A 24,914-nucleotide genomic window follows, 5' to 3' on the forward strand; every position below is an offset into this window, starting at 1 on the left:
ACAAAATATTAGCAAATGAAATTCAACAGTACATGAAGAGGATCAGATGCCATTATCAAGTGAGATTTGTTCCAGGGATGCAAGGTAGCTCAACATCTGTAAATCAATTATCATATTACACCACATCACAAAACAAAGAATAAAAATCATATAATGATCTTTAATGATCTTTATACAGAATCAGCATTTGACAAAAATTCAACATCATTTATGATAAAAACTCTCAATAAAGTGATTATAAAAGAAACATCCTCAACATAATAAAGGTCACAATAAACCCACATCTAATATTATACTCAACAGTGAAAGGCTGAAAGCTTTTCCTCTAAAATCAGAAATAAAAGTACTCACTCTCCTGTTATTCAAGAAGTGCTAGCCACAGCAATTAGGCAAGAAAAAGAAATAAAAGGTATCTAAGTGGAAAAAAGTAAAACTGTCACTATTTGCAGACAACATGATAATTGTATATAGAAAACCCTAAAGACTCCACCAAAAAACTATCTGGATGAATTCTGTAGTTGTAGAATACAAAATTAACACACAGAAATCAGTTGTGTTTTATACTAAGTTGTGTTTTATACTAATAATACTAATAATAATAAGTTGTAGAATACAAAATTAACACACAGAAATCAGTTGTGTTTTATACTAATAATAATATATACTAATAATATACTAATAATAAAATATACTAATAATATACTAATACTAATAATCAGAAAAAAAATTTTTTAAATAATCCCATTTAGAATTAGATCAAAAAGAATAAAATACCTCGGAATAAACTCAACAAAGGAGGTCAAAGACCTGTACAGGCATACCTCTGAGATATTGCAGGTTTAACTTCAGGCCACTCTAACAAAGCTAATATTGCAATAAGTCAGTCACATAAACTTTTTAGTTTCCCAGTGCATATAAAGTTATGTTTACACTATACTGTTGTCTATTAACTGCGCAATAGCATTGTGTCTAGAAAACAATGTACATACCTTAATTTAAAAATATTTTATTGCTAAAAATGTTAACCATCACCTGAGCTTTCAGAGAGTTGTAATCATTCTATTGGCAGAGGGTCCTGCCTTGATATTGATAGCTTGCTGACTGATCAGGGTGGTAGTTGTTTAAAACTGGAGTGGCTGTCATAATTTCTTGAAATAAGACAATAATGAAGTTTGCCACAGCAATTCCATTCTTCCTTTCACCAACTACTGTTACATAGCATGCAGTGCTGTTTGATAGAATTTTACCCACAGAACTTTCAAAATTGGACTCCATCCTCTCAAACTCTGCAGCTGCATTATCAACTAAGTTTTTGTAATATTCTAAATCCTTTGTTGTCATTTCAACAAATGTACACAGCATCTTCACAAGGGTAGATTCCATCTCAAGAAACCACTTTCTTGGCTCACCCATTAAGATGTTCTTACCCATTAAAGTTTCATCATGAGATTGCAGCAATTCAGTCACATCTTCAGGCTCTACTTCCAATTCCAGTTTTCATACTTTTTTCACCATATTTTTCTGCAGTTACTTCTTCTATTTAAGTCTTAAACCCCTAAAAGTCATCCATGAAGTTTGGAACTGACTTATTCCAAACTCCTATCAATGTTGATATTTTGACCTCTTCCCATGAGTCATGAGTGTTTCTAATAACATCTAGATTCAGTCTTCAAGAACGTTTTCAATTTACTTTGTCCAGATCCATCACTGCTTATGGAAGCTACAGTCTTATGAAAACTACAGCTATATGTCATTTCTTAAATAACAGGACTTGAAAGTGAAAATTACTCCTTGATCCATGAGCTGCAGAATGGGTATAATGTTAACAGGCATAAAAACAACATCACTTTCATTGTCCATCTCCATCAAAGCTGTTGGGCGACCAGGTACATTGTCAATAAGCAGTAATATTCTGAGAGGATTCTTTTTTCTGAACAGTATATCTCATCAGCAGGATGATTCAGTAAACCATGTTGTAAACAATGTGTTGTCATCCACGCTTTGTTGTTACATTTATAGAGCATGGACAGAGTAGATTAAGCATAATTTTTAAAGGCCCTAGAAATTTCAAAATGGCAAATAAGTACTAGCTTCAATTTAAAGTCACCACCTATATTAGACCTTAACAAGAGAGCCAGCCTGTCCTTTGGATCTTTGAAGCCAGGTATTGACTTCTCCTCTCTAGCTATGAAAGTCCTAAATGGTATCGTCTTTCAATAGAAGGCTGTTTTGTCTACATTGAAAAATCTGTTGTTCAGTGTACCTAGCTTCATGAATTATCTTAGCTAGATCTTCTGGATGGCTTTTTGCAGCTTCTATATCAGCACTTCCTGCTTCGTCTTGCACTTTCTGTTACAGAAATGTCTTCTTTCCTTAAATCTCATGAACTAGCTTCTGCGAGCTTCGAACCTCTCTTCTGCAGCTTCCCCACCTCTCTCAGCCCTCACAGAATTGAAAAGAGTGAGGGCCTTGCTCTGGATTAGGCTTTTACTTAAGGGAATGTCATGGCTGGTTTGATCTTCTATCCAGACCACTAAAATTTCTTCCATAACAGGAAGAAGGCCGTTTCACTTTCTTATCATTTGTGTTTCCACTGGAGTAGCACTTTTAATTTCCTTTAAGAACTTTTTCTTGGCTAACTGTTTTTGGCACAAGAAGCCTCACTTTCAGCCTATCTCAATTTTTGATATGTCTTCTTCACTTAGTTTAATCATTTCTAGCCTTTTGCTTTAAAGTGAGAGGACAGGGGCGCCTGGGTGGCTGAGCTGGTTGGGCATCCAACTCAACTTTGGCTCCGTTCATGGTCTCAGGGTTGTGTGAGATGAAGCCCCACGTTAGGCTCCATGCTCAGTCCAGAGTCTGTTTGAGATTCTCAACCTCTTCCTCTCCCTCTACTCTTCTCCCACTTGTGCTCAATGGTGTGTGCTCTCTCAAATAATAAATACATACATACATACTTTTCTTTTTTTTTTTTTTTTTAAAGATTTTATTTATTTATTTGACAGAGAGAAAGATCACAAGTAGGCAGAGAGGCAGGCAGAGAGAGAAGGGAGAAGCAGGCTCCCCGCTGAGCAGAGAGCCCGATGCGGGGCTCGATCTCAGGACCCTGAGATCATGACCTGAGCCGAAAGCAGAGGCTTTAACCCACTGAGCCACCCAGGCGCCCCCATACATACTTTTCTTAAAAAATATAAATAAAGAAGACATGAACTCCTTTCATTTGAACACTTAGAGGGCACTGGGTTATTATCTGGCCTAATTTCAATATTGTTGTGTCTCATGGAATAGGGAGGCCCAAGGAGATGAAAAGAGATGAGGGAACAGCTGGTCAATGGAGCACTTAGAACACATATACCATTTATCAATTAAGTTTGCCATCTTATATAGGAGTAGTTTGTGGTGCTCCAAAACAATTACAATAGTAATATCAAGATCAGTGACCACAGATCACCATAACAAATATAGTAATAATGAAAGAGTTTGAAATACTGCAAGAATTACAAAAATATGACAAAGCCACCAAGTGAGCAAATGCTATTGGAAAAATGGTGTCCACTGACATGTTTGATGTAGGGTTGCGAAAAAACCTTTAATTGGTAAAAAAATGCAGTATCTGCAAAGTGTAATAAGGTAAAGCACAATAAAATAAGCTCTGACTATACTCTGAAAACTGTAAGACATTGTTGAAAGAAATAAAAAAAGATACAAATAGAAAGATAGTCCATGTTCATGGACTGGAAGAATTAATACTGTTAAAATATCCATACTACCCAAAGCAATCTACAGATTCAATGCAATGCTCATCAAAATAGCAATGACATTTTTCACAGAAGTAAAAATAAACCCAAAATTTGTATAGAACCACAAAAGTACCCAAATAGCCAAAGTAATCTCGAGAAGGAAGAACACAGCTAGAGGCATCATGCCTCCTGATTTCAAACTACACTACAAAGCTATAGTAATCAAAATGGTATGGTACTGGCAGGAAAACAGACACATAAGTCAATGGAACAGTATAGAGAGCCTCAAAATAAACACATGCATATATAGTCAATTAACGTGTGACAAAGGAAGCCAAGACTATACAATGAAGAAAATATCGGAGTCTCTTCAATAAATGGTGTTAGGAAAGGTGGACAGCTACACGGGAAAGAATGAAACTGAACCACATTTACATGACATACAAAAAAACTTCAAAATGGATTAGAGACTTGAATGTAAAACCTGAAACCATAAAATTTCTAGAAGAAAAGAAATGCAGTGAGCTCTCTGACATCAGTCTTAGATATATATATAGTTTGTTTTGACCAGTCTCTTTGCTAAGGGCAAAAAAGTAAATATAAACAAATGGAATTATATTACACTAAAAGTTTTTGCACACCAAGGAAACCATTAACAAAACAAAAAGGCAACCTGCTTATTGGGAGAAGATATTTGCAACTCATATATATAGTAAGGGGCTGCTATCCATAATATATAAAGAACTTATCAAACTTAATATCAATAACATCATCAATAACCTGATTAAAAAATGGGCAGGGGACTTGAATAGACATTTTTCCAAAGAAAACATACAGGCAGCCAACAGAGATCTGAAAATATGTTCAACAGGGAAATGCAAATCAAAACCACAGTAAGATATGACTTCACACCTATCAGATTGGCTACTGTCAAAAAAGAAAAGAAATAATAAGTATTGGTGAGGATGTGGAGAAAGGAGAACCCTCAGGCACTGTTGGTAGGAATGTAAATTAGTGCAGCAACTACTGAAAACAGTACATTTTAATAATGTCCACTTTTAATAATTTCTTATAAGACATATTCCACAATTTATTTCTCAGCAATTTTAAAAACTATTCATCAAAATGTATAATAATATTTACAGACTGCATTTTAAAAAATGAAGTCAGGCTTTTTCTATCAGAAAATATATACTTGAATACCTGTCTTGTTAGTGAAGACTGGCTTTGCAAATTAGTTTATGGCAGACATTTTAATATTTGGGCCAACAGATCTCCTGAGCTGAAGAGATAGAGGTGGAAGTTCAGAGATGCTAAAGCAGCTAGAGTTGGCAGGGCAGAGTACAGCAGAGGAGAGAGCTGCACACAGAGTAAACACCACAGCTCTACAAAGGTTCCCTGTTGAGTATTCAGGCAAATACTGTGAGGAAACTACCTGAGGCTGAGAAAAGAAATACCTCCCCCAAATTAGAGGGGATAGTGCCCAGAGCTCTTACCTGCCTAGGATAGTGTTGCTAATAGTCAATGTAGAATGCTTCATAATCCACAGAGCATTAGCTAAAGAAGGAAGGGTCTTATCCAGATTACTCTATTCTGATTAATCCTGGAATAAACACAACTCTGGGACTGCCTAACAAAGCTTAAAAGTAAAATGATCAAACAGCTTCTAAATAAAGCAACTTTATCCCAGAAGAAAGTTCAAGAACATTCCTAGGAATAAAAAATATCTATCACCCAATAAAATAAGACTCAAAATATCTGACACCCAATCAAAAATTACCAGGCATTAAAATAAACAAGGAACTATATTCCCAAATGAGGAGAAAAAAAAAAAATCAGTCAAAACCCAGAGTGTGCAGAATGACAGAATTAGTAGACGGGTACATTAAAAATATTATTATAACTGTATTTCATATGTTCAAGATGCTGTAGAAGAGAATGAACATGTTAAGTAAAGAGTTGAAAGATTTTTAAGAGACCCAGCTCAAACTTCTAGAGGTTAAAAATACAATGTCTGAATTTAAAATATACTGGATGGGATTAATAGCAGATTAGACGTTGCAAAGGAAAAGATTAATGAAGTTGAAAACACTGTAATAGAAACCATAAAAAAGGAAACAGAAAGAAAGAAAAAAAGACTGAGAATGAAAATTAAGGGAGTATCAGTGAGCTGTGGGACAACCTAAGATAAACAACTATATGCAATTGCAGTCCCTCAAAGGAAGAGACAGAAAAATTTGAAGAAATGATGATCAAAGACTTTACAAATTTGATTAAAATTATAAATCCACAGATCTAAGATGCTCAATAAACCCAAACACAAGGAACATGAAGAAAACTATGTCAAGGCACATCAATATCAAATTGCTTTAAAGTAGTGAAAAAGAAATCTTAAAAGGAGCCAGAAAAAAAGGACACATTACATACAGAAGACAAAGAATGACAATAGTTTTTCACTAGAAATAATGTAAGGTAGAAGTCAAAGGACCAAAATCTCTAAAGTATTGAAAGGGAAAAACTGCCAACTTAGACTTCTTTAATTAGGAAAAATATCTTTCAAAAACAAAAGTGAAAAAGATTTTTTTCCAGAAACACTAAAGCTGAAAGAACTCACCAACGACAGACCTGACCTACAAGAAATGTTAAAAGAGGTCCTTGAAGGAGAATACATGATATCAGATGAAATGCTGAATCTACATAAAGGAGTGAAGAGCAGCAGAAATTTAACAACCTTCATAGTAAAGATCACTGGACTGTTCATTAAAAAAATATGTATTATATATGTATTATATATATAATCATTGGAATGATTATATTATTATATACATTATTATTATATTATATATATACTCATTGGAATACTTCTCCATTTTCTTTACCATAAGTGTCCTTACTCAGAATTTTGTTATAACATGCTTTTCATCTCACTAACTACACACAGCATTTGGGAGCTACAGAAATAGAAGGAAATACATAAACATAAAAAAAGAACTGGAAAAGGGTTAACAGAAAAAGATTTAAAGTGATAGAAACCCTTTCTCACAGCCTGATTTAAACAAAAGCATTTACTTCTAAGTCTTTTGGTATAAACTATTTCCCTATATGCAGTGATGGTCAATAAATATTTTCCTGCAATTTTCATAGCACTTAATGCCAGTAAAAACTTTTGGCCACAGCAGAAGAGTGTCTCCCATTTAAGGGTCCCAATGCACTTTAGAATGCCAATTAGATCTCTTTCCCTGAGCAAATTACAGAACTTTCAAGTTTAACATCTGTCTCAGACAGAGAACAATTGAGAAAACAAATCTGAGTCAGATGTGTAAGCATGTGACACATTCTATATATGTTCATTTATCATATGAGTTAATTAACCAATATTTCTCTTTCTACTGTTTTCAGGAGAAAAAAAATAATGGAAAAATATGTGAGAAGTGATTTATTTTAAATAAATTCTTTTAAGGTATATTTTACAGTCAATAGAATAACATTCCAACATTCCAATATTCTAAATCTTCCTCATCTTTAGTACTATACAGTCAATGGTCAGAAAGACATAAGATCCTACAAAATCTGGAACTACTGAAAAAAAACTACATCTTACATAAGAAAGGATATTTATCTAAAGAAGAAAAGCAGGTTAGCACATAGTTGTTAATTAAAAGAATTTTAACAAGGACTGGAGCAAAATGAATCAATCTTCAACTCCACTAACAATGGTGTCCAAATATGATTCCAGAGAAGCGATTTAAGGTCAGAGTGGAGGCTGAAGGAAGTTTGAGTCCTGAGAATTAAAACCGCATTCTCATTTCAACCCAAGCTATCTACAGGGATTCTATTGGATTCCTTTTAAAAAAAAAGTGTGTGTGGGGAGGGAGTAGTGGGGGGTAGATTAGCAGACTCTAAGAAATTATTTTATATATTTTAGATACATAATTTTAATTTACTAAGTAAACATTTTAAATCAAAATATTTTATATCATAGTAATACATTATTCTGTTGCAAAACCATTCCCATTTATATTAAATAAATAATATCAATTTCTGTTTATAATAAAAAAACAAAATTCTAAGTCAAAATATCTTTGATACCATTAAAAGTAATATTAAAAAGTCATTTCAGGCAACAAAAACTTTAATCTTACACTTTAAGAAACATTAAACAAAGGATTTCCTGAAAAGCACTTTTGTAAATTTAATAAGAAATTATGGTCTCACCTGTACAGCACTATTAAGAAAGCAGCTGTTTTGTCCTGGTTCATTTAACAAGCCTTTGGTAGGGGCAAGGGAGAGCATACTTCCAGGTTGATAAACTTTTCCAAGATTGCCACTAGGTTTCCGTAAGAATTTTACCCATGCCATTTTCAAGAAAATTGTTTACATTAAAGCCAAGAATTATATGTTTATGTGATATTTCTGATGATAAATGGGATGATGTCTTGAATTGTCCACTTAAATTCACTGTAGTCAATTACAGTAACATAAGTTTCCAAGTACCATATCTTTCCTGATGCTGTATATTTCTGATGACTTTGTCAAGCAAAAATAGGGTATATAAACACTGAAGTTCTAAAAAAAGAAATCTTAAAGATTTTTATATGCATTAAATTTTATAAGAGAGTTGTATAGTTAAGGTAAAAATGGATTTTTTTTAAACTGCTAAAAACAATGTCGATGAACAAATAATATTCTTTAAAGCACAAGCCATTTATCTTCATGGTTTAAAAAACAGATGATAGAAAAAGATGTTGAGTTCCCATCTGGCATGATTCCTTTGGTCATTTGTTTTCCTTATGTTTTTTTAGTAAAAAAGAAGACTCTCTCTTTCACAAGTGAAGTTATCAAAGGTGGCTCCATATTTCTTATCAATGTGACCTCAAAGCAAATCTACAAGAAAGAAAATAAATGTTTAAATAAAAGCAAAAGCTAATCAAGAATGGCTAAACAAGAAAATTCCTGTTTTACTATTTGAATACAAATACTGAATATATAATCATAAAAGGATTATAATAAATAATGTTCTAAAATATAAAAAAGAAAACATTGTTCTTCTTTAACAATTTTTTAAAGTATCAGTGTGACATCAATCACTACATACTTGAAGATTTCAGTGGTCACTGGTTTCATAAGGAAAATATTCTAAAGGAAACTGTAATTAAATTGGATCTCAGCCAGTATTTTCAAAAATACTAACTTTGTTGTCAACACTAAATTGCTTTGTTTATTAAAACAAATACACACTCTATGTTGTTACCTGTCTTGCACAGAATCATATTATTTTTCCAAGAAATTCTACATAAATTGGTATACATTAAAACTCAGAAGAAACCTTAAAGTGACAAATAAATTTTTCCAATAAATTTTACATAAATTGGTATACATTAAAACTCAGAAGAAACTTTAAAGTGATAAACGAATCTTAGTAAACTTAGTGAAGTAAATTTCTATGCTATTCATGAATGCATGATCCTGAGTAAAAGGACTTTAAAACTTCATTAAAAACAAGTATTACTAACAAGGTCTTGTTTAACCGATTAAATTTCCTTCTTATGTCCATTCACTGAACAAACGTTTACTGAGCCAGGTACTGTGCCAGGCACTGGACAATTTAATAATGAGGAAAGGCAAACATTAATACAATAAATAACAAATCATATCTTGTATTGGAAGAGTTATGTGCTGAGTGCTAACAGGAAAACAATGCAAGGAAAGAGGATGGAAAATGTATATAATATGAGAGAGAAATAGGATAGTTATGAGAAATCTAATTGAACAGGTTAACTTAGCACAAATATTTGAAGGAGGTAAAGATGTCACCTGGAAGAAGGTGTTTCTAGCAGAGTGAATAGAATGCTTGGCATACTGGAAAAACAGTAAGCAGCCCAATGTGGCGTGAGGAATATAAACAAAGAGAAGCTGAAAAGGAGGGATGGGAAACAGATCATGTGGGCGTACTGAAAAACCTCTGTTAAGGACTTCAGCTTTAAACTCTTTTAAAGTCATGAGCTCCATTTTCACAGCACAAAAAGATAAGACAGAATGGCAGGGATCAGAACAATACCATTGGTCAAATACCCACTAATACAGGAAAGCACTGAGGAATAAAGCATCTTATCTAAAGAATTAAAGTCAGGACTTGTTTCCAACCCCATATATTAGCTCATCATTTATTAGCTATTTAGTCTTAGATAAATCCTTGTTCTCCCTGGCTTCTTCATCTATAAAATGGAGACAACAATAACAGCCCCGATTAACATAGATTACATGTTTCAGGAAATCCAAAACACTATACTATGTTAGTTGTTTTCTTTTTATTTTAACTCTGTGGGCTGCAACTTTCTCTAAAGTGATCTGAATGATTCCCAAACCTTTCATACAAATTAAGCTGTTAATAAATGCATAATTTTACAACATTAAGAGAGCTCTATATTGGTAGTAAATTTATATTTTTGATGAAAGAATCCTTTTGAAATTATATTCTTTCATCATTTACTAGGCACCCAGTTCGTACCATAAACTGTCCTAAGGTATATGAAACAATCTCTACCTTTACTGAGCTTAGTTTTGTGAAAAGCAAAGACAGGAACAGATAATTTAAAAATACTCTGGCTTCCATTCTTGCACAAGACATCAAATTAGTATACACTTCTGGTTCCCTACCTGCAGCCCAAGTCTGGAGATTACACAAAAGAAACCTTAAGGACACCAAAAGTAACTGGCTTCTAAAGTGGGAAGGAAACAGCAGCTAATATATAGAGAGGGCCAAGTGTTACAGACTGGAAAAGATCTTTCTAGTTAAGACCTTTTCCATTCCTCACTGGCAGAGAATTCCCACCTCACACAATGCAACAAAACAGGAAAGTTCAGCTACCACCCTACTGCCATCTGGAGGGTAAGAGAGATTATAACAGCAGAAAAGCCCTAGATCACAACCAATTTGGGAATGGTAGCAAGTATGTGCTAGGCGCATGTGTGTTCTGCCCTCACCCCTACTTCTGAAATAGAACAGAGGACAGCAGGATCTGGGGAAGATCATGCCGCTAGGCACAGAAACAGAAATTTCTTTTGGGAACCAACGCTCAATCTGCATCACTCCAAATCAAGCCCCTCTACTCACATCCCACCTCTACTCTCAGAAATCATCTAAAGAAACACAAGCGACAGCCTAGTGCTTTCACACGTCTCATGTAAATATCATTAGTTTGTAACTTGGTACTCGAAGAAAAAGAGGACCAGACACCTGAGGAGGCCCAGAAAGGTGAAACAAAGGCAACAAACTGAACATCCGCTAACACAGAAAACAGAGTGAACAGACCAAAGGGAACACAAATTTAAAATAAACTTACAACTGAAATTTTGAAAAGAATGAGCTAACTAGCAAAATTAATAGAGCAAAAACCATATTGAGTAGTAAGTTCAGGTCAGGAAATTTTCCTACAAAGCACTAAAAAAGGAATAAAGAAGTGGAAAATACAAACATTTTGAAAAAGCTAAAAGGCAGGGATGAAATCAATACTACCTAAAAGGATTCCCAGAAAGAGGATAAAGTAAATTGAGTAAATATTTTAAGAAATGACTAAGATTTTTCCAGAATTAAAGCCCAAAACCTCAGAGACAAAATAGGTAACAAAAAATCCAAACATGATGTGGGGAAGGAAATAGGATGAAAATTATGAAGACTTACACTGAAAAGAGAGAGAGAAAAAGAGATTTTCAAGTCCGTTTACAGGCAAACAACAGAAAGAAAAAAGAAATTCAAAAGTAAACTTTTGTAAAAACTAATAGAACATAAAATCTTCACAAGCCTGATTAAAGAAAGGAAGGAAAAGAGGTATATCAACACCAAAGAGATTGATAAATGAGAAATGACCACAGATATACAAGCAACTTATGTCTTAAGTCTTTGGGCAATAACTTTTAAAACCTAAAGGAACAGGTAATTTCCCAGCAAAATACAAATTAACAAAATTAACCCAAGAAAAAGTAGAAAACATTTTCAAAATCTAGAATAATATGGAAACAAAAGTTTTCCCATTGAAAAAGCCTTCTGAATCAGATGGATTCAAAGTTCAATTTTATCTAAAAGTTAAAGAACTGTTAATTCTAACATATTATTGCAGACCAGATGGAAAATAATATACAAAGTATCCCAAATCATTTCATGAAGCAAACATAGCCTTAATATCAAAACATGATAAACCTCAGACTAATGTGACTTGGATACAAAACTTGTAAATAAAGCACTAGCAGATATAATCTATCAATGTGTCAAAAGAATAATGTACACTATTCAAAAGAATAATAATCAAGGAGGGTTTATTCCAGGAATGCAAATGTGATTCTATATTTATTCTTTCAATAAATACTTGGGAGATTATGGAGGAAAGAGCTAACACAGCAATGTTTCTAACAGCTGAAATGTGGAAACAACCCAAATGTTCATCAACTAATGAAGGGATAAACAACATACAGTATGAGTGAGTATGTGTGTATACATACTCAAACAATGGAATATTATTCAGCCATAAAAAGAAAAGAAGTACTTTTACATGCTACAATATGCTAAGTGAAAGACTTCATTCAGGAATGACCACATGTTACAACTCCATTCATACAAAGTGTCCAGAACAGGGAAATCTACAGACAGTTAGGAGATAAGTGGTTGCTTGGACTGGAGAAGTGGGGCTATAGAGATGAGAAGGGAAGAGTGAAACCAAAGGGGTACAAGGATCCTTTCTGAGGTGATGAAAATGTTCTAAAATTGTGGTGATAGGTTTACCTTCCTGTAAATATACTAAAAACCACTGAACTGTACTCTTTCAATGAGTGAATTGTATGACATGTGAATTATATTACAATAAAGCTACTTAAAAAACAAGGAAAAAGAAAGGACAGCATAGCAGGCCAGAGACTGCTATCCTTAGAAAGCCTGCTTGCAAGGTTTTAGGCTTTTCGAATTTAAATTTCTAGAAGGATTCCCACCACAATAACTAGTGAGAGCTGCTCACTATACCGAAACTGCAGACAATGTGGTTTATCCTGAATACCTGCTTTCCTTCTGGAAGTCTGGAATGCTGATAACATTTGAGATAGACAACAACTATGTGGCCCCTTCCCAATAAAAAATTCTACGGACTGAATCTCTAAACAGGTTTCTGGTAGACTGCATTTTATATATGACACCACAATTTGTCGCTGAAGGAATTCATGTGTTTCATGTGACTCCACTGGAAGAAAATCATGAGAAACTGCCTGATTTCTACCACAGTTCATCCCATGAGCTTATCCACTTGCTGATTTTGCTTTATTTCCTTTTGTTATAATTAATAAAGCAGAGCAGGAAGTATGAATATATGCTGAGTGCTCAAAATTCTATAAAATCACCAAACCTAGGAATGTCAGGAATCTTGGAGACCTCAACAGAGGTATCATGAGAGTAATTAAGATGTAATTTGTTTCTTTCCATCAGCTGACAAAAACTTAAAAGAAACACTGTCGGTGGAGATAAATGGAAAGAGGTACTTTCTCTTATTGTTGACTAATAAAAAATGTAATTATACTATAATAAACCTGTAGAAATATTATATCAACCTGGCAACAACTGTTAAAATTAAAAACACAATTCAATCTAAAAACCCCAATACTGAGAATCTATGCCACCCCCCAAAAGTACTACTTTACTGAGATATAGTTGGTAGGTGCAATAAATAAGGAAAGAAACAAAATCAATGTCCATAAGTAGGGACATAATTATATAACAGGGTATTTTTGAGTGACAAAGGCAAAATGCAGAAATGTAATATAATCCTAATTTGGTAAAATAATATATGTGAAAAAAATCTATATGCTTTCAATGAACATCTGAGCAAGCAGTATATATATATATCTTGTTAAAATGGGGATGGACAACCAAACTTGAAAATTAAAGTGGAAAAAAAAAAAAAAAGACCTGTACTAAAAAAAACTATAGTATATATATTAGTTAAATTTATGTATTATATTTAGTTACATTTATGCATTATATAAGTTATATATGTATCTATACACACAACTATAAAATTAAAATGATATACCAGAAAAGTATAAGCCAAAAGAAATTTGATGTAGCAATTTTAGGGTCAGATAAAATTGAATAAAAATGCAACTGATCTCTGTATGTTGATTTTGTATCCTGCAATTTTACTGAATTGGAGTTATTAGTTCTAACAGGTGTTGGTGGAGTCTTTAGGTTTTCCACATATAACATAATGTCATCTGTAAATAGGAATAGTTTTACTTCTTCCTTTCTTATTTGGATACCATTCTTTTTTAAAGATTTTATTTATTTATTTGACAGACAAAGAGATCACAAGTGGGCATAGAGGCAGGCAGAGAGGGAGAAGCAGGCTCCCTGCTGAGCATAGAGCCTGACGCCCAGCTCGATGCCAGGACCCTAAGACCATGACCTGAGATGAAGGCAGAGACTTAACCCACTGAGCCACCCAGGAGCCCCAGCCATTTATTTTTCTTGACTATTTGGACTGTCTAGGACTTTCACAGGTGTGGTGAGAATGGGTACCCATTCTATTTCTGATCCTAGAGGAAAAGCTTTTGACATTCATAATTGAGAATGATGTTAGCTGTGGGCTTGTCATATATGGCTTTTATTGAGACACATTCCCTCTATACCACTTCGCTGAGAATTTTTATATTGAAAGAACACTGAATTTTGTTAAATGCTTCTTCTGTATCTAATCTTTCCTTCTCTTAATGTGGAAATGATATATATTGATTTGCAAATGTTGAACCATCCTTGCATGCCAGGCATAAATCCCCCATGATCATGGCGTTCCGATTCTTTCAATAGGCTACTGAATTTGGTTTGCTAATATTTTTTTGAGAATGTTTCCATCTATATTCATCAGGGATATTGGCCTGTATCTTCTTTTCTTAGAGTCTCCTTATTTATCTTTGCTATCAGAGTAAAAATAGCCTCATAAAATAAGTTTGGAAGTGTTCCCTTTTCTTCAATTTAAAAGTGAACATTAAGCTATAAAACAAGTTGAATTATGTCCACCAAATGGCATATTAAAATCCTAACCTACAGTGCCTGTGAACATTTGGAAATAGGGCTTTTGCAAATGTAATTAGGTTAAGATGAGGTCATTAGGGTGGGCCTAATCCAGTAAGACTAGCAGTTATCATTAGAAGAAGAGACAGACAGACAGACACACACACACACACACACACACACACACACACAAAGAGAATACTATTTAATGACACAGAGAGAATACCACTTAAGGATTGGAGTGATACAGCTACAAGTCAGAGAACACCAAGAATTGACAGCCATCACTAGAAAGGGGAAAGAAGGCTTCTGCTCAGAGTCCCTTAAAGAAACCAACTCTGCCAAACCTTGATTTTGGAATTCTAAGCCCCCAGAGCTGTGACAGAATAAATTTCTATTGTTTTATGCCATCCAGTTGGTTGTACTTCATTATAGCAGCCCCAGAAAACTAACGTAATAGCTGATAAAGCCATGAGACTCCTTTGTTCTTTTATATTTATTGGGTGGGGTTTGTTTTGGTTGTAAAACAGAATATTATATAGACTTTTAAAACAACACAAAAGTATTACAATAAGAAAATTAGAAATACCCATAATGCTATAGAAGTATAGAACTGCTGCTAATAAAGCTATGGAAATATACTCCAGCCGAGCCATCACACTGTAAAGTAAAATTTCATTTTAACATCTTTTCACTAATAAGAAATATAGCAGCTCAAGGATACACTGAAGACTTTCTATAGATATACTACAACAGTTCATCTAACTAGTAAAAGTATTTAAGGTTTCATTTTCGATAACTAGATAAGAAGGTAAAGATGCACAGCAAGTTGACACAATTAAAAATATAATTCATTATAGAAGTATCTTCATTTTCTAAGTTAAAGGATTAAAGAAGATATAATTGAAGAATAAATGTCCTTCGACATACAAAACCCGTTACTCTACAAGTGGAAGTACTAGAGAAGAGTGTACTAGAAAATTTATAAAACAAAGAAAATGAGATTAAAGTAATAAGAAAATATTGTACCGCCACCAATAAAAACAGCAAATTTTAAATAATTTTCAATGTTCTGCACTTTTTTGCTCTATATCTTTTTGTCCAGAAAAGAACTATGTTTATCTCTTATGGCTTTTACCTACTTACTAGTTCCCACTGGTAGCTAACTAGATAAAGACATGAGTTCATGTGTATCCAGAATATAGACTATGAACAGTAAAGACAATGGATTATAGCAATCTGCTTTAGGATACCATCTCCAGAAAAGAATTATACCTAAGCAGGCATAACATAACATTTCTTTGCCTTGACAAAACCCAAAAGTGAACTCCTATTTTATCTATACCTTCCTTCCCCATCTCTGTTGATGGTAACATCATCTTTCCAGTTGCTCAGAACAAATACTTGGAATGATCTTTAACTCTTCTTTCTCACATATCTGTTAGAATGTGACCAATTCTCACCACCTCCACTTCTATACTTGTATTACGCATCTTCAAAACGTGCCTGGATTGCTAGAATAGCCTCCTAATTGTCTTCTAGCTTCTGCCCCTACCTTTCAAAATCTATCCTCAAGAACAGACAAAAAGATCCTTCTAAAATAAAATCACAGTGTCACCCCTCTTCTTATAATCTTTCAAAGGGTCTTTATTACATTCAGAGTAAACCCCAAAACGTCTTTATAATAGCCTGCGAGGCCCTGCACTAACTGCTAAAGTAAAAACCATTTTCTTCTATACTCTCACAGCACTTGAGACCAGATGTGTTTTTCCACAAGCCATTCTTCAATTCTCAGTGGACACCAACAGGGTGCCCTACAATTTAACTCAGTTTTGACACTATCTACCTGAGGTTAGTGTCAGATCCCAAGTCAAGGGCTCAGTCCCACAAGGCCATCCCTCCCACTTCAGACACTGATCACGTGTCCCAAGTTGTCACTCATACTTCTGGTCAATCGCCTATAATTTGGGGGGTCTCCACAATCTTTTTCAAAGATGATTAATTTGATTAATTTGTTAGTACAGCTCGCAGAACTCAGATTACTGAGTAGACCGGCAGAAACAGCCAGATGGAAGAGATGTGTAGGCAAAGTACGTGGGAAGGGGCATGGAGTGTCCATGCCCTCTCCCAACACACCACCCTCTCAGCATCTCCGCATGTTCACTAATCCAAAAGCTCTCCAAACCCCTTCAGTTAAGATTTTTTTTTTTAAAGATTGTATTTATTTATTTGATAGAGAGGGAGAGAGAGAGCTCGTACAAGCAGGGGGAGCTGCAGGCAGGGAGAGAAGAAGAGGAAGAAGCTGGCTCCCTGCTGAGCAGTCAAATGTGGCGCTTAATCCCAGGACCCTGGGATCAAGACTTGGGCGGAAGGCAGACTCTTAACTGGCTAAGCCACCCAGGTGCCCCCAGTTAGGATTTTTCATGGAGCCTTCATTACATAGGCACAACTGATTAAATCATTAGCCATTAGTGATTAGCTCAACCTCCACCACACTCCTCTCCCTGGAGGTGGAGGAAGGTGCACAAACTGAGAGTTCAATTCCTCTAATCACAGAGTTGGTTCCCCTAGCAACCAGTCTCCAACCTACGGCTATCCAGGAGCCCCCAACCAGCAGTCATCTCAATAACATGCAAAAAAAAAAAAAAAAAGAAAGAAAAAAAAGAAAACGAAAAAATCACTTCCAGAGATGCTCCAAGGGTTTTAGGAGCTGTATGTCAGGAAATGGAGCCAGAGACCAAATACAAATTTCTTACTATGTCACACCTGCCCATCCCCTCACCTTCATCTCTAACTACTCCCTTCACTTTCTCTATTGCCGCTATTTCAGCCTCCTTCTTATTTCTGAATATACCATGCAAACACCTGCTTTAAAGCCTTTACTCTGGCTATTCTTCTGCCTGGAATACACTTCCCCTTGATGCACACTTGGCTTCTTCCTGGCTCTCTTCATGATTGCCTTTTTCTAAAATCACCTTCTAAATGAGGTCTTTATGGACTTAAAATTGCAACCCATCATAACCTCCACTCCACACTCCAAATCCCCCTTACCATGCTCTATCTTTTCTTTTCTCCTTGGTATTCACCACCATCTTATATGCTGTATAACTGACGTATTAGGATTATTATTGTTTCTCCTCCCAATCATCTTAGAATATAAAGTGAATCCCAGGCATGTAAATCAGTACCCAATACATAGTAAGTACTCATTAAATACTAATTGAAGGAAGCTCAGGAAATAAAGTGAAACTTTAATGAACAAATGAGTATTCCTAACAAAGATGACCTAGGCCATCAGAGTTCAGAACAATTTCCCACCATCTGGCCACTAGGTCAAGGAGGTAGGATTATTTCAGGCCTATACAGCATATATTATAGAAGGAAAATCTTTTAGGGTTCCAAGAGCCTGCTTGCCTAAACACAGGGAAGACTACCATGAGAGGAGCAAGAGTTTATTATGCAGGCTAAGAAGTTTCGAAGATGCCAAGGCATAAAACACCTGGTGGACAAAGAATGCCCTGGTAGGTTCTTGACAAGGATGGAATCCATGGTCTGATACTGACCTCGTGTGCCCCACAATCATTTCCTCCACCTCTGATAAAGTTCCCAGTAGCACAGAACATCACTCAACTATTCAACCATTAAAATCATATCAGTTACATAATCTATAATCACAATTATATAAAAAGATCATAGTCTGGGTGCCTGGGTGGCTCAGTTGGTTAAGCGTCTGCCTGTGGTTAAGCACCTGCCTCCGGCTCAAGTCGTAATCCCAGGGTCCTGCATCGGGCTCCCTGCTCCCGCTTCTCCCTCTGCCTCTCTCTCCCTCTCTCTCGGTCTCTCATGAATAAATAAATAAAATATTTTTTTAAAAAGTCATAGTATCATAAACCATGTATAAAATATACGTATTTTATATGTCCAAAATATAGCAGGCATTCAGTAAATGTAAGTTAATTATAATGACAGAAACAACACTATCTTCAAAGTATTATTATTTTTAATAATATAAACATCTGAAAGAAAATAAAAACTGTATCATACTATTTTATATCTCATTTTGCTATCTTTCTCCATTTCCTTAAACTGATTTATCAATCTTGACTATAGCCTTAGTTACATCAGATATATTGTACAATAAAGTAACAATTTCTGAATTGTAATATCTGTTAATAAGTCATTCTTAGTAGAAAATAAATGATTTCATTTATAGAGATATCCTACTTCTAAGAAAATTTAACATGAAAAGTCCTAATTTACAAGAAAATGTTGGGAAATGCTTCACTTTACAAGCGGTTTCATCACAGTATTATTTTAAGCATTCATCTACAAGCTTTTAGACTAGAAAAGGAGAAACTGAGGTAAAACGTTAGAAGGCAATACATCAGAAATCAATGGAAAGCAACTCTGCAATAACAATGTAAGCAACAGAGATTTAATTTAGAAAAATTCAACCTACATACCATTCTTCAGAAAAGTAACTACAAACTTCCTTAACCACAATTTAGATTCATAAATAACATGATCTATCCAGCCATAAAAAATAACTAGAGCACCCAAAACATACATGGACATTGCTCTCATCCTGTCTCTGGGTCCCCTAGAAAGCTCCTCTGCCTACCATCCTTTGCACTGTGCATACAGTACTCTTCTTTACACTTAAGATAGCAGTACACATACCATCATCTCCAGATTCCCTTATTCTGGCTTCCCTCTATAGCAACACAGTATAGATCTTTGTATGATATAGATCAAAATACAGTGGTAACACAAGAATGAAGTGATAATCTATTGTCTTTTGATGGATTAGAAAATACTTCACAGGTATGGTATGGGTGACTGGGAAGTTGAAAGAGGAGAAGAAGCATCTTGCAAAGGCAAGGATACAAAGGAAAAAAAAAAAAAAACTATTTTATCTTTGGAAACTCAGTTCAGTTGGGGGAGGATTGGGAACAGCCAGAGATAAGGCTCTGAAAAGGAAGAACTCAAATTTTTGACGACTTTAATGTTGTCTTATTAATTTTACAATCTCTGTGTCTAGCATAACAATAGATAAATGTTCATTGAGTAAATTTGTTTAGTCAAAAAATCACAAAAATTTAAGTAAAAAAGTTTCCAAATTCCAAAGGAACAGTATTTCTTTTTTTTTTTTTAAAGTTTTATTTATTTATTTGACAGACAGAAATCACAAGCAGGTAGAGGCAGGCAGAGAGAGGAGGAAGCAGGCTCCCTGCTGAGCAGAGAGCCCGATGCGATGCGGGGCTCGATCCCAGGACCCTGGGATCATGACCTGAGCCGAAGGCAGAGGCCTTAACCCACTGAGCCACCCAGGTGCCCTGGAACAGTATTTCTTCAAACTGCTTTTTGCAGGTCAGTATTTACCAAATAGAAGTTACATTTACAAAATGTATTCAAAAATACCAAATTAATTTAAAAAATGCCACAACTCAGATGACTGAAATAATAGCTAAGATATTGAAATATGGTTATTGTTGCATAATATTGTATTTTTTGATGAATTACAAATATGAATATATGCCGCAACTTTTCTGAAGTGACTTATTTAAAACAAAAATTCTTCAACCAGATGCAATGGTTTGTAGCATTTTTGTGAATGTCAGAGACACTTTTGGTGGCCTAATAAGGCTTATGGGCTCCTTGGAATGATGTTTGTAAATGCATAAAATAAAATTCATAGTTGAAAGGAAGAAAGAAAAAATCATAAGACCACAAAGAAAACCAATTATATTAAAATTCAGTTCTAACCACAGACCACAGTTCTAATCATGGACCCTACTTTAAGAACTACTGATAGAGGATATGGGTTAACTTGGAAAAGCAAAGACTAGATATTTCTTACCTAAATAATCTATAGATAGATACATAGATATAAAAATATAATATTCCCATTATCTTAAAAGTAACTCATCAAAATTAGGATATTATATAAAGTTATTTAAAGTTTAAATAACCTTTGAAGATTTTATCTGTGGTGGAACAGGTTGCATCCATTTCTTGTTCCTACTATGTGCATCTTTTGTAATGCAAAAGCTTCTAAAATCATTACATCTATACAAAATTAATAATAATATACATTTGTATTATCACCAATCTCTAGCTAGTTCTCCAAAGATGACATAAATTAGTACACTTCTTCCCTTAATCCAAGAGCTCAAGAGAACCAGTAGGCTTTACAATTTTGGGGGCCCTATTATCCTAGCACACTCTGTATTCAAAATACTTTCAGATACATTACATAAACAACCTTGCTGTAGGTTGTCTTTGGGGTCTATAATTAAGAAACACCTTATAGTTAAAGCTGTCAAATAACAAGATCTGCTAAGTATTGTAATAAGTAAAGGTCTTTGTAGGGTAGCTTAATATACCACTTCATAGATTTCAAACATACTTTTGGAAAATTGTAGGGTAAAGCAACATCCTCCCTAGCATGGTAGGTGAGTGAATTCCAAACAGTTTCAACAGGAAAAACAACACGGATTTTAACTTTTTGATGTGTACATCACCTTAAAATAACTAAAATTTTTCATTTTTAACTCTCCGTTTCACTAAAACAAGCTTCTAAACCATAATTTCAAAATTATATTTGACACTATAGTTTAAAAGAAACATTTGACACTAAATAATATAAAAGATCTTGAATCACAGTACATACTAAACTTATAAGTTTTTGAAAAGAGATTTCCTTTTTCAAGGAGAAGAACACACTAGGCGGAAAAGGGTACCCCCCCCACAGTAAAATAGCAATCTTTTAAAAAAACTAATGTCAAGTTCCCATGAACACTATGCATTTATAAAAAAGTTTTTAAATTGGCACGCCTGGGTGGCTCAGTGGGTTAAGCCTCTGCCTTCGGCTCAGGTCATGATCCCAGGGTCCTGGGATGGAGCCCCGCATCGGGCTCTCTGCTCAGCAGGGAGCCTGCTTCCCTCTCTCTCTCTGCCTGCCTCTCTGTCTACCTGTGATCTCTGTCTGTCAAATACATAAATAAAATCTTAAAAAAAGAAAAAAGTTTTTAAATTAATAGAGAAAAAAAGATCTGTTCTTGGTCACTTATTTTTACACTGTAGGAAAAAAAATACACATAACTACCAATGACTTTAATTTATGAACAAATTTAAATAAATCACTTTCACGGGTTATCACCACTAATCATGAACCTAGGCATACTGTCCAAAAAGCTTATTTTAAGAGCCTCTAAAATGTAAAACAAAAACAAAAACTGTGTTTTTGTTTGACTATAATTAACTCTTAGCAACAGTGATTCTGTCTATTTGGAATTCTTATGACAATGGCAGATAAATCCTAAATGACTTTTGCAAAATAAGGGTTTTTTGTTTTTTTTTTTTTAATTTCTCTTTCACAAGATGAAAGAGCTTTGCCGAGGCCCATCATCGGGAAACTGAAAATAGGAAATTAAACTTAAAAGTATCAATTTAGCCAAAAGTATACTCAATCAGCATTTTGTGTTAGCACTTGCTACTTCTTTTAGACACTGAGAATTAGCAAGGCTTTTCTTTAAAGAACAGAATTAAAAGCGAATCAGACCCTAATCTAAACATCCCTCACAAATAGCCTTGAAAAATCCCTTGCAAAAATACATATATTTTTCCAGATAAGGAAACATTCTGGCATACTCTGCTGTCTAACAAATAAAGCCTTGCTGTACATTTTGCAAGCATTAATCAGACTTTGCACTGACAGAGAAAACCCTGTGGCAGGATAACAAAACCTCAGAACACGCTCAGATTGCAGGCTTTAGAAAGCCTCCGTAGTACACCTGTACAAGTACTTCCTGTTCTCCAACGATGTTTGAAAGTAGTTTGATAAACGCCCCATAAGTCGCCGTTTAAAAGCTAAACATTAACTTTATAAATTACTACTACCACCCAGAAGCCACCAGCCCAAATATTCTACGAATCCAGTCATCTCTCCTCTCCAAGGAGCGCAACACAACCATCCAGACCCCTTTGAAAAGCTGCTGCTGGGGCGAGGCAGTGGCTGCTCCGCAGGTGAGGGGCAGGGGCCAAGTAAGCGTGATATTCATAATTCCAACGCACTAAGCGACCCAGCTGGACTCCTAGGTTCTGCCTCGTGTCTGGCCTCAAACACAACAGCAGTGAATAACCACGACCCAGGAAATACAGCACCTCCCCCCTCCTCCCGCGCGCCTCCAGCCTGGCCAGACGCTTCTCCTCCCGGCCGGGACCCGGCGGGAAGGGGGCGGGAAGGCTGAGTGACCTCGGGTGCCTGAATCCCGGCAAAGAGTCCGCGGAGCGGGGGCGGAGGATGTCGCAGGGCTGCTACGGAAGAAACGAGGTCTGGCATTGGAAAGGGTCTCCCACTCAGGCCCGGGGCGGGGGTCGCAGGTCGCTGGATCTCTATCCAGGGGCTAGTTTCGGAGACTTACCTTGAGCTCTGCCTTCCTAACGAGAGGGAGAGTGTGTTCCAGATAAAGAAATACGGGCCTTCCACTTCCACCGGACTACCTCCCGCTGGCCCGGCTCTACCTCGCGCCAACACCCGTCTGACACTCCAACAGCTGCCACCGCAGCCGAGGTTTACCGGGAACTGAAGCAGAGGCGTCTGGTCTCGCTGCCCAGAGCTCGACCCTGCGCACGGAGCATGCGCACACGCCCCAACACCCAAGGGCCAGTCAAGGCAGTGACACCTGCGATCAACAGGTCCCAGGACACCCGCCCCGCCTCCTCGGGAAAGGCCCCGCCTTCACGCTCGTCGAGCAACCCCGCCCCACACGCGATTTCCCGGCTTTCGGGACCTGGAGAGCTGTATTCCCGCGGGGGTTCGACTGGGCGCGCGATCCAGTTGACTTAATCCAAGGCGCGAGATCCCGCGAGAGCAGGAGCTTGAAGTTCCCCTAAGGCAAGAGAGGAGTGTTAAGACTTAGCTCTTGGAGAAGGTGTGTGTGGCTTGCTTGTGTGGTGTAGAGGGAAGGTGGGGCTAGGTCTCCTGAGTGGAGGTGATTATTCCGGTGCTCTTGGTCAGTATATTCGGTATTTTCTTAGGAACGCGGACCCACGAAGGACTGGGTTAAGTATTGTTACCGGAGAAAAAACAACCTGTACGGCTTGGCTTCCAAATCGCATGTGGGTATGCAATTTCTTTTAGCTTTCTGTGAATCATTATCGTTTGCTTACAGTTAAATGGCTTCCATTGGCATGAATGTATATTGCCCAACTGGTTGTGTCGTGACTATAAATAAAGCGAAAGCCTGGATAAACGTGTTGACTCGGTTAATAGTTAATTGTGGTAAGAAGAATTTGGCTCTCTCCTTACTCTGCTTCAGAACAAGCTTTAAGTTACAAGCTATTGCTTCGAAATTGGGCTAAACTTTGGTAATATATTGTTTTTTAAAAAAACAGAAGTTAAAAAAACCCCACTGCCATCTTTAGTATCAAAGATCCTTCTCAATAAGTAATAAAATTTTGAAACTCATTTCAAAGCTGAGGCAGGTAGACCATACGGGTTATGAAAGTTGATGTAAGTAAACTCATAGGCAACTAAAAGTTTATTTGAAGAATTAGAATGAAGAAACATTTTACATTGATATAGGTGCATTTTGCTTGAGACTGAATGAATGAATTTATTGAGCACTCACTATATTCCCTTGACTGAATTAAGCACTAAAGAAAATATAGTGAAAGTTAAGACATAATTTCTTCCTTCAAGAAATTCAAAACTTCTGGAGGAAGAGGGGGGAAAAATTCATTAAAAAACAACAACACTGGGGACGCCTGGGTGGCTCAGAGGGTTAAGCCTCTGCCTTCAGCTCAGGTGATCTCAGGGTCCTGGGATCGAACCCCACATCAGGTTCTCTGCTCGGCAGGGATCCTGCTTCCCCCTCTCTCTGCCTGCCTCTCTGCCTAGTTGTCTTCTCTGTCAAATAAATAAATAAAATTTTTTAAAAAACAACAACGCTATTAACTCTTCTTTCGGTTTCCCTAGTACCACTATTTCTTGGTTCTGCAACTACATCTCTGATACACTTTAAATATTTTTTTAAGGCCCTCTGTGTTCCTAAGCTCTCCATTTTCTTTTGTTGTCTGACATTACTCCTCTTGTATCCTTGAACAATCTCTTTTCCATCAGG

The 24,914-nt window shown here is 35.9% G+C and overlaps 1 protein-coding gene across 2 annotated transcripts in view; it reads right to left on the reverse strand.

Moving 5' to 3' along the window:
* Window positions 1-23,498, reverse strand: part of USP53 (ubiquitin specific peptidase 53) — a 64,988-nt gene extending 41,490 nt beyond the window's left edge. For both annotated transcript variants that reach the window (XM_032858693.1, XM_032858687.1), the window contains exons 1-2: window positions 23,214-23,498; window positions 7,956-8,624 (exon numbers count right to left, since the gene is read on the reverse strand). In XM_032858693.1, coding sequence (XP_032714584.1) covers window positions 7,956-8,099 — 144 coding nt within the window. In that variant the 5' untranslated portion in view covers window positions 8,100-8,624; window positions 23,214-23,498. The remainder of the gene's footprint in view (window positions 1-7,955; window positions 8,625-23,213) is intronic.
* Window positions 23,499-24,914: the final 1,416 nt, after the last annotated feature.

The sequence above is a fragment of the Lontra canadensis genome, unplaced genomic scaffold, assembly GCF_010015895.1.
Source record: "Lontra canadensis isolate GAN:19392208 unplaced genomic scaffold, GSC_riverotter_1.0 scaffold1, whole genome shotgun sequence".
NCBI classification, from domain to species: domain Eukaryota; kingdom Metazoa; phylum Chordata; class Mammalia; order Carnivora; family Mustelidae; genus Lontra; species Lontra canadensis.